Genomic DNA, 10,834 nt, shown 5'->3' on the forward strand with positions numbered 1-10,834 from the left:
GGCTGCGGGAGGGACCTGGCCTTGGTCTCGGAGGAAGGCGGTGAGGCGGGGCCAGAGTCACGGGGCGGGACTGGGGGCAGGGCCGGGAGCAAGAGGGATGGGAGCTGGAGCCTAAGGGACCGGGAGTTGTGGGTAGGACCGGGGCGGGGCTGGAGATTAGACGGGTCTGTGGGGCGGGGCTTGTGAGGAGGGGGCGGGGCTACTGTACAGCGGGGGCCCTGTTAGAATAGCGAGGTAAAAAGTGGGGTTAAACAGAAGAGGAGTACTCATGAGAGAAAGGGAGGAGCTTTGGACGAGTCTGGAAAGTGGAGCTGGACTAGAAATAAAGAACAGAGTTGGAAAAAACGACGCGAGGCTGAAGGGAGTAGGCGGGGCTTGGGAAGGCAGCGGGCGGAGCTGTGGGGAAAGGGCGGGACCGATTAGGGATAACGGGGCGTGACAGAAGGAAAGGGAAGAAACTCGGGAAAAGTAAAGGAGAGGTGCTAGAGAAAAGGTATGGGTCTGAGAGAAGGGGCTGGTTTGGGGCCGGTGGGTGTGAAAGGGCTTGTGTCTGGTAAAGCGGCGGGAACTCTGTGGGATGGCACGGATGTGCTGCGGGTTGCTGGTTGGAAGATGGTGCCAAAACAACTGATTTAATGTGAGTGGGCCACCTCCTAGCAATGTGAACGTGGGCAAGTTCAGTTCTTCAAGTTCCTTATTTGTAAAACAGAGCTCGAAAACTCTATTGCTAGCTCTTGAGGGTTTCAGAGAACTTGGATGGCAGGGGAGACATCCTTAAACAATACTCCAGTTTTGTCATCAAAGAGGAGCGTGAAAGGGTCTTCTAGGGTTCTGGGACAAAGTCCAAAGCATCTGAAAGCTTCTCTCTGATCTTAATGCAAACTTTGCATTTGACCCACTAAAATGTCTGTTTTCTAAAAACCATCCCAATAAAATCGACATGCCAGGAAGAGGTTTACTGATTAAGATCTTGGAATCTGAAGTCAAACTGATGAATTCTCTTAAACAAATGATTCATCCTCTCAGAGCCTCAGTTTCCTTATGTGTAAAGTGGGAATAATATATAGTACCTGTTCTCACAGAGTAGTTGTGAGAATTAAATGAGGTGATGCTTGTAAATCACCTAGCACACGGTTTGACATGTAGTGAATGTTCAAAGAAAATATTATCTGTTATTATCCTTATTAAAATAACTCAGAATAAATGGATCAAAGCAGAGTTATACTAAGTCATCTCCTTTAGTGGTCAGGAATTCGTTTGAGAATCTGGTGAAAACTTTGGGCCATGTGCAGGATTCGGATTTTATGGAAAAAAGAAAAAAACAACTGTGGGCCTCTCTCCTGAGGAAAACATACCAAGTTTCACTTATTAAAGTCTTTGAAGAATGTATGAAGAAGTGATTGGATGAACGTGTTAGGATGGGGATGAATCTAGCTGAAGCCATCCTGGTTTCCCCCTTCTTGATGTGGCCCCAGTCCTTGGGTCCCATAGTCTTCCATCCCCAATATGCATGAGACAGAGGTGGAGTGAAGATCAGCTTTATTATTGGCATGAAGGCAGGGAGGTGGTGATAGTGCCAGGCCCTCTGCAGGCAAGGAGGCGGAGGGCTTATCAGCCAGCATCGATCCTGCAAGTTGGTCCTCCCAGTGAGGTCCAGGGTTCCAGGTGCCTCTGGCTTAAAGCAGAAGCAGTGGGTGAGCAGACGAGCAGACTGTGAGGCATTGGATATGTGGAATCCTCAGGGCTGCTCTGGAGCTGGGGTCGGGCTGGGGTTGGCAGGGGGTGGGGGCCGAGGCTGGATGTCTCTGGTGCGCATATAGGACAGCAGCTGCTCCGGGATCTCGGCCAGCACATCCTTGGCCAGTCGGGCCATGCTCAACACCTGGTTCCCCGACCGGTCAACATAGTCTCGGAATGGGACGAACTGGGTCAGGCACAGACAAGAAGAGAGAAGCCATGACCAGGAGAGAGGGCATGGGGGTACAGCTGGGAGGCTTGTTTTTTGATCTCCAGCATCTCTTTCTAACTATCATAGTATCTCCCTCCCCACATCTTGAACAGTTTTGTACATTTGCTTTCTCTCCACCTACTTTTTTTTCCACCCTCAACCCACTCCAGTTTGGCTTCACACAGGCCATTGAAACTGCTCTTGCTGATGTCGTCAGTGGCCCTGTGTTTCTAAATCAGTCCAGTGAACAGTAATTTTTAGTCCTCATCTTGCTTGACTTCTCTTTAGCTTTCCATTACATTTGACCATAATTCTTCTGGACACATCCCACTCTTGACACCACACTTTTCTGGCTTCTTGCTTACCTTTCTTGAAGCTCCCCACTCCCACCACCATTCCTCTGGGTCTACCTGCTCTCTAAACCTGGTCCCTTCTCTCTCTCAGCTCTCTTCCTGGATGATTTCATACACTTCCATGACTTTAAAAATTGTTCCCTGGAAGGAAGTAGAGCAGGCCAGGAGGTAGGGAGGGAGACTGGAAAGGAGGGATCAGGGGAGAAAAGGGGCAGGGACCAGGGAGAAGGGATCCTGAGAACAGGAGGAGGCCAGAGAGATGGAGTTGGGGCAAGAAGGAGGAGGAGTCTGTGAGAAGGGGCTGGGAAGAGAGAGAGGCCTAGGAGAGGGTCTTGGGGAGCAGAGAAGAAGAAATAAGGTATGGGGGGAGAGGGGCTGATAAGGGAGAAAAAAACAAAAGAAAATCTGTTTCCTAATGACTGCCAAATGTATATATCCATCCATGACCTCTTTTCAAAAAATTATGTTTTATTTTTATTTATTTTTTTTCTTTTGAGACGGAGTTTCACTCTTGTTGCCCAGGCTGGAGTGCAATGGTGTGATCTCGGCTCACCGCAACCTCCGCTTCCCCCCAGGTTCAAGTGATTCTCCTGCCTCAGCCTCCCAAGTAGCTGGGATTACAGACATGCACCACCACGCCCGGCTAATTTTGTATTTTTAGTAGAGACAAGGTTTCTCCATGTTGGTCAGGCTGGTTTCGAACTCCCAACCTCAGGTGGTCCACCTGCCTCAGCCTCCCAAAGTGCTGGGATTACAGCCCCCCTCACTCCCCATCATCATCTAATCATCAAGTCTTGTAACATTTTCTTGTTAAATATCTTTTGAACCTGCCACTTTCTCTCCCTCCCCACTGCTTCCAGCTAGATCTTTATCACCGCCCTCTGCTACTTCAAAGGCTTCCTCACTAATGAGTCTACTTGCCTTTTCTCTTGCCCTCTTACTGTCCACCCACCATGCAGCAGCTAGAGAGATCCTTTTAAAATGCCATCTCACTCCCCTATGTAAAATCCTTCAAGAGCTTTCCAATTCTTTTATAACAAACCCCCAAATTTTGCCTCCCTCCTCACACTCAGTATGATCCTGCTACCCTAGCTTCTGCATTTTTGTTGATTGGGCCAGTTCTTCTGGGCCTCAGAGCCTTCTCACATGCTGCTCCTCTCCCTGTAATGCTTATCAGCTCCCTTTGGTCTCGGCAAGCTAAAGAACCGTTTCCTGACTACTGTACCTATGTTAGGTCCCTGTTACAGGCTCTCACAGTGGCATTTGCTATTCCTCTGGAGTACTTATCACAATCTAATGAGATATTTATTTGCGTGATTATTTATTGTTGGTTGCCTCCACTAGAGGGCAGGGGCCTTGGGGACCTCCCGACTTACACCATGGATGCACCAAGGCTGCAGCAACCTTCCTATTTATCAAAAAGGATGTATTCAATGAATGAGAAAGGATGAAAGAGTGATGGGGAAAAAAGTAGGAGACTGAGAAGGCAGTAAGTGTGAGTGGCTCCCAACTTAGCCTCTTCTTCTCACTGTGCCTCTCAGCTCCACAACCTCTCCCAGATCAGGTCTACCTGAACGATGTCCCGCTCTGCGTAGCGTCCTCTAGAGGACACGCGCACATCATCACCGTCCAACTCTTCCATTGCTGCAGAAAAGACACCCCTCAGCTGATTGGCCTCTCCAGCCCCACCCCCATGTTGCCCCCTCCCTTTGAGCTCCCCTTTGGAGTCATCAGAAGAATGCCTAATGCTTGTGATCAAGTCCTACAGATATCAGGCTTTGTTATGGAGTTATTATTATTATTATTATGCCTCCCAGGCAGCCCGTCCTCCCAGGAACCCCAGGGGAAATATTACTATCATCAGCCTTGATTCTGATAAGGAAACAGGTTCAGAGAAGGTCTGTGACTTGGCCAAGGCTTCACACAGGGGTATCTTACCTTGTCTCTTCTGTGAGGCAGGCCCAAGTACCCGACCCCCTCCCACTTTTCTCCTTAGTTCTTAGTCCCACTCAGGGACACCCCTCCCTACTCACCCTCAAACATGGCTGGTCCTACACCGACGATAATGATAGACATGGGCAATGAGGAGGCCTGTGGGGGAAAGAGGGTGAACGGTTGGGGCAAGCAGCCATCACCAGGGAGGTGACTGTTGGCAGACAGTTCTCTGAGTATGTGTGTCATAGTTCTGCACATTTTGTAAGCAGAGGCATTGATTCTCTCTGCCCCAGACTACTTTTTGAAGGATGTTTCTATATCAAGCAGCCTTGAAAAATACAGTATTTTCCTCTAGAGCAGAGGGCATATTTGCATACTGTCCAATATAGTTTTAAAACAAGGTCTCCCTGGAGATCTTTGGAACAAAAGGCAAGCATGCTTACTGTCCATTATAAAAGACTCAAGTTCCCTAAGCTCAGGGTTCCTCTTCTGTAATGCAACCCACAGTGGCTGCAAGTGTCATCTGTCCCACTTCACATCATCCAGTGGGAACTGGGACTTAGAGAATTCAAGCAAATGCTAATACTCCAGCTACTGCTTTTGCTGGAAATCAAAGTCCTCTGTCTCTAATCCAAGAGTCTTGTGTCTTCTGCCAGCATCCATGAAACTGGCAGGCTAACTTGTTAGCTTGCAAGTAGGATAAAATCTCAGCCCCTTCACAGTATTGACATTACTCTTCCCTGCCAAGCCCTCCTCCTCAGACTCACGCTGACGATGGCCTCCTTGGTCTGTGTCATGTCAGAGATGACCCCATCAGTGATGATGAGCAGAACGTAGTACTGGGAACCATCAGAGATCTTGGCTGCAGCCCTGGATGAGAGGCCAAATCAGAATCCAGATGAAAGCCAGACAGGCCACAGGAATACCTTACCCCCAGAGCTTCCACAGCCATTGTGTGGGCAGTGGGCAAGACCTGGGGCTTCTGAAACCCATGCTCCTTCCCCAGACCTGGCAGCCTGCCCCTGCCTGCATATATGTATATATATACACACACCTTTTTTTTTTTTTTTTTTTTTTGAGACAGAGTCTCACCCTGTTGCCCAGGCTGGAGTGCAGTGGTGCGATCTCGGCTCACTGCAACCTCCACGTCCCAGGCTCAGGTAATGCTCCTGCCTCAGCCTCCCGAGTAGCTGGGACTACAGGTGTGTGCCACCATACCTGATTAATTTTTATATTTTTAGTAGAGATGGGGTTTCACCATGTTGTGGGCTGGTCTCAAACTCCTGACCTCAAGTGATCTGCCTGCCTCAGCCTTTCAAAGTGCTGGGATTACAGGCGTGAGCCACCGTGCCTAGCCTGCCTTCAGTAATATTTATTGAACACTTACTATGGTAGACACTGGAGATACATGAGGAGAAAAAATAAATCCATCCCAGCCCTCTTGAGTGAGGCAGACATTAATCCAAGAATCACACAAAAATGTGTAAAATTACCACCGTGATGAGTGCTGTGATGGAAGGGACACTGCTATGACAGGGTGCCAGAGGGGATCCTGGCCGGGTGCAGTGGCTCATGCCTGTAATCCCAGCACTTTGGGAGGCCGAGGTGGGCGGATCACTTGAGGCCAGGGATTTGAGACCAGCCTGGCCAACATGGTGAAACCTTGTCTCTATGAAAAATACAAAAACTAGCCAGGCATGGTGGTGGATGCCTGTAATCCCAGCTACTCGGGAGGCCGAGGCAGGAGAATCCTTGAACCCAGGAGGCGGAGGTTATAGTGAGCTGAGATTGCGCCACTGCACTCCAGGCTGGGTGACAAGAGTGAGACTCTATCATTCATAGATAGATAGATAGATAGATAGATAGACAGACAGATAGACAGACAGACAAATGGGATCCTGATGTGACCCAGAAGGTCAGCGAAGGTTTCTTTAAGGAAGTGATGTTTGAGGATAGAGAGGCTAAATGAAAGAGGAGGAGGATCTTTCTAGGAAGGGGGAACAGTAAGGCCAAAGGCACTAGAGTGGGGCTAAACGACAACTCCCCTGTGTGGAGGTCAGAAATTGAGGGAAGCAGAGTGGGCCATGTGGCTGAGGAAGCACAGAGCTTAGACACACAGGGGTTTATCAACCCCTGGCAAGATTTTGATGTTTATATACGAGCAAGAGCAAAGGCTGAGGGCTTCCTTGCTTCCCTCTCCCACACATTTCTCTCTCCCTTCTCCTCTCTGCCGACCACATCTCATTGCCTGGGCTATTGGGCCCTGTGCAGTCCTTCCCTGGTCAATCTAATAGCTGCTTCCAGAGCTCCTTTTCCTTCTCTCACCAGTCTTTGAAGCCAAGATTTTTTTTCCACTTGAAAAGGATGTCAGAAGTTATTGAGTCCAGTCCCTTTATTATGCATATTAAAAAAAAAAAAAAAAAAAAGACCTAGAGAGGGCACAAAGGTAGTGGGAGACCTTGGTCTCTTGACTTCCAGTCTCCAGTCCTGTGCAGATTGGAAAGGATGGAGCTGTGCTGTCCAGTAAGGTAGCCTTAGCTGCATGTGGCTATTGAAATTTAAATTAATTAAATATAATTAAACATTCAGTTCCTTGGCCACCCTAGCTACTTTCACGTGCTCCATATCCATATGTGGCTGGTGAATACCATATTGGCCTGCACAGATACAGAACTTTTCCATCATTGCAGAAAGTGCTGTTGGATGGTGCTGTATTGAAACCTGATCTCAAAATGTGAGGAAAGGCACAGAGAGGGCGTAGAATTATAAAATAGCTTTGGGGACAGGTGGGGAGGCTCACGCCTGTAATCCGAGCACTTTGGGAGGCTGAGGCAGGAGAATCACTTGAGACCAAGAGTTTGAGAACAGCGTGGGCAACATAGTGAGGCCTGGTCTCTACGAAAAAAATTAAAATTAACTGGGCTTGGTGGCACGTGCCTATAGTCTCAGCTACTCAGGAGGCTGAGTCAGGAGGATTGCATGAGCCCAGTGAGCCATGATGGCACCACTGCACTCCAGTCTGGGAGACAGAGTAAGACCCCAACTGAAATAAAAATAAAAATAAAGTAATAAAATAATTTTGGCTCAGTTTGCCCAGGGCCCAGAGTGGGAGTGGGTCATGATCCTCTTTTTTTTTTTTTGAGACAGTCTCGCTCTGTTGCCCAGGCTGGAGTATAATGGCACAATCTCAGCTCACTGCAATCTCTGCCTCCTGGGTTCAAGCAATTCTCCTGCCTCAGTCTCCTGAATAGCTGGGATTACAGGTGCCCACCACCATGCCCAGCTAATTTTTATATTGTTAGTAGAGACAGGGTTTCACCATGCTGTCCATACTGATCTTGAACTCCTGATCTCGAGTGATCCACCCACCTCGGCCTCCCAAAGTGCTGGGATTACAGGCATGAGCCACCGCAGCCGGCCATGATTCTCCTTTACATCCCCTACCCACTTCCTGAATTCTGGTCCCAGCCTCCTCAGAGACCTGGCTTGGGACCTTTTCCTGTCACTTTCTCATTTCACAAATAGCAACTGCATACCTACTATGTATCAGGCACCAAACTGGGTGCTGAGCATGGAGCAGAATAGGATATTGTCCTTGAAGAGAGGGAGGCTTAAACTACTAAAATACACTGAGGTTAGGGCTTTGAGGATGTAACATCTAACCTAAGTACCTGAAAAATGGGTTGGGTTTACCCAGGTGGTGATGGGGGTAGGAAGGTAAAGGGAAAAGTATTCCAGAGAGAGAGAATGGGTAAGTGCAAACCACGAGGAGTTACATGTAGAACTATGGCAGAGAGGCTGGACCTGGTGACACATCTAAAATCCCAGTGCTTTGGGAGGATGAGATCAGAGGATCTCTTGAGCCCAGGAGTTTGAGACCAGCTGGGCAATGTAGCAAGACCCTGTCTCTACAAAAAATAACAAAATTAGCCTGGCGTGGTGACATGCATCTGTGGTCTTGGCTACTTAAAAGGCTCAGGTGGGAGGGAGGATCGGTTGAGCCCAGGAGTTCAAAGCTGCCGTAAGCTACAGTGGTACCACTGCACTCCAGCCTGAGCAACAGAGTGAGACCCTGCTCTTAAAAAAATAAATAAATAAGGAACTATAGAAGAGAGGAGATAGTGGGCATAATGCAAGGGTTTGGGGGCACAGGAGGTACATCTTTGGTTCCCTGTAGATGCCTTGCATTTTCAAGGCTATTTTTATCTGGAAGTTAGCTGAGAAAATGGGTGAGTGGCCAGAAGCCAGTCTGTGCCTCACTTGGCTGTAGAGTGGGAAACAGCAGAGTCCATTGTGATCATCAAAATCACAGCTGTATACTTGACATACATCATCTAATTTGTTTTTTTGTTGTTGTTGTTTTGTTTTTTTGAGACAGAGTCTTGCTTTGTCTCCCAGGCTGGAATGCAGTGGTGTGATCTTGGCTAACTGTAAGCTCCGCCTCCCAGGTTCACACCATTCTCCTGCCTCAGCCTCCCCAGTAGCTGGGACTACAGGCACCCGCCACCACGCCCGGCTAACTTTTTGTACTTTTTTTAGTAGAGATGGGATTTCACCGTGTTAGCCAGGATGGTTTCCATCTCCTAACCTCATGATCCGCCTGCCTCGGCCTCCCAAAGTGCTGGGATTACAGGCGTGAGCCACCATGCCCGGCCATACATGATCTAATTTAATCCTCACCCCCATTCTATAAGGTAGGCACTTTAAAAGTTCCTATTTTTATGGCCGGGTGCAGTGGCTCATGCCTGTAATCCCAGCACTTTGGGAGGCCGAGGGGGTGGATCACCTGAGGTCAGGAGTTCGAGACCAGCCTGGCCAACATGGCGAAACTCCGTCTCTGCTAGAATACAAAAAGTAGCCAGGCATGGTGGTGCGCACCTGTAATCCCAGGTGCTGGTGAGGCTGAGGCAGGAGAATTGCTTGAACCCGGGGGCGGAGGTTGCAGTGAGCCGAGATCATGCCACTGCACTCCAGTCTTGGTGACAGAGCAAGACTCCATCTCCAAAAAAAAAAAAAAAGAAAGAAAAAAAAGGTTCCTATGTTTAAAATGAGGAAGCTGAAGCTTAGAGACATTAAGTAGCATCCCCAAGGGGTTATGAAGCTGGAGTCCAAGCCCATGCCTGATCAGCTGAGCCTAAAACTGGAGCTCTTGATTCTCTTACTCTTTATCCCAAGGCCATTCTCTGTGTAGTCTTCGGTACACAGTGTACACTCTAGTCATATTAAACTCTTTACTGTTTCATGAACTTGCCCCTTCATTCTTCTGTTTTTCACATGCCATTCCTTCTACCAGGCCTGCTCTACTTCTGTTTCTCTGATAAAGTCTACCTTGTCCTCTAGACCTAGCTGAGCAGTCCCCTTTATGGTACTGGAGCCTATGCCCTACCGCCTCCCTCTAGGTTACTACTCCACCCACCAAGATGGGCTGTCTGCTCCTCTAAGTGGGTTCTCACTGCATGATCTGCTGGATAAAGCTAGATGACTATAAGTACACTTAAAACACCTTTTTTCCCTAAATTAAACATGGACGCAATGTGAGAAGAATATAAAATTTGCATGAATTTTTAAGATGGAATACGGAAACTTCAAAGACATTTTCAGCCTGACTGCTTTCAGCTATGCCCCCAGATTCCCCCAGAGGGACGCTGTCGCTTGCCTTTGCCGACAGGCGACTTGCTAGAAAAGTCTGGGAAGCTCTGGTCTACAGAAGGTAATGATTTATTTATATTTCTGTCTCCTGCACCAAGGCGGGAGCTCCCAAGGGCAGGGACTAGATCTGCTTCATCTGTGAATCTTCAGTGCCCCAGCAGAGAACTGAGCACACAGCAGATGCCCTTTGAATAGTAATAATGATAATAATAGTAACAGTAATAGCGAACACCTATAGTATTTATGATGTGGCAGGCACTGTTCTAGGTGTTTGACATATATTAATTAGTTCTCACAACAACCCTATGAAGTAGACATTGTTACTTTCCTCATTTTACAAATGAGGAATAAGGCACAGAGAGGTTAAGAGTCTTGACCAAAGCCACACCTAGTGAGTGATAGAACCAGTGTGTTAACTTGGCTAGTCTGGCTCCAGACCCCACACTCATGATACACTGCCCTTTTACTGAATGTTTACTAAGTGAATGAATAAATTTTGAATTAGTGTAGTTGCATAAGATAATATTTAAGAAGTCTGCTTAATAACAACAAAAATATGATCAGGTTCCAGTATTAGTGGGAAAAAAAATCAGTAGTGAAATGTTATATGTATAATAATTTGACTATAATCATGGATGCATAAGGAAAGTAACTGTATGTACATCCACATTCCATGGGCAGTATTCAGGGTGATTTCTTACTTCATTTCTCTATTGAAATTTTGTACGGTTATTATTAAAGAATCTATTATCATTACTGCGAATTAGAAAATAAACAAATCTACTAGAATTAATACCTGAGTGATAAAATAATCTGTACAACAAACCCCCATGTGTCAAGTTTGTTATGTAACAAACCTGCATGTGCACCCCTGAACTTAAAAGGAAAGTTAAGGCCGGGCGCGGTGGCTCAAGCCTGTAATCCCAGCACTTTGGGAGGCCGAGACGGG

General features: G+C 47.5%; 1 protein-coding gene across 3 annotated transcripts in view; it reads right to left on the reverse strand.

Annotated features, from left to right (window-relative positions):
• Positions 1 to 1,522: 1,522 nt before the first annotated feature.
• Positions 1,523 to 10,834, reverse strand: part of CPNE9 (copine family member IX) — a 26,870-nt gene continuing 17,558 nt past the window's right edge. For 2 of the 3 annotated variants that reach the window (XM_011998588.1, XM_011998587.1), the window contains 4 exons: positions 5,004 to 5,106; positions 4,335 to 4,392; positions 3,872 to 3,945; positions 1,523 to 1,924 (listed from right to left, as the gene is read on the reverse strand). In XM_011998588.1, the coding sequence (XP_011853978.1) occupies positions 1,739 to 1,924; positions 3,872 to 3,945; positions 4,335 to 4,392; positions 5,004 to 5,106 (421 nt within the window). In that variant the 3' untranslated portion in view covers positions 1,523 to 1,738. Of the gene's footprint in view, positions 1,925 to 3,609; positions 3,710 to 3,871; positions 3,946 to 4,334; positions 4,393 to 5,003; positions 5,107 to 10,834 lie in introns of those variants that run through there. The other variant, XM_011998589.1, reaches the window with a different exon arrangement.

Source organism: Mandrillus leucophaeus, unplaced genomic scaffold, assembly GCF_000951045.1.
Source record: "Mandrillus leucophaeus isolate KB7577 unplaced genomic scaffold, Mleu.le_1.0 Scaffold576, whole genome shotgun sequence".
NCBI lineage: Eukaryota > Metazoa > Chordata > Mammalia > Primates > Cercopithecidae > Mandrillus > Mandrillus leucophaeus.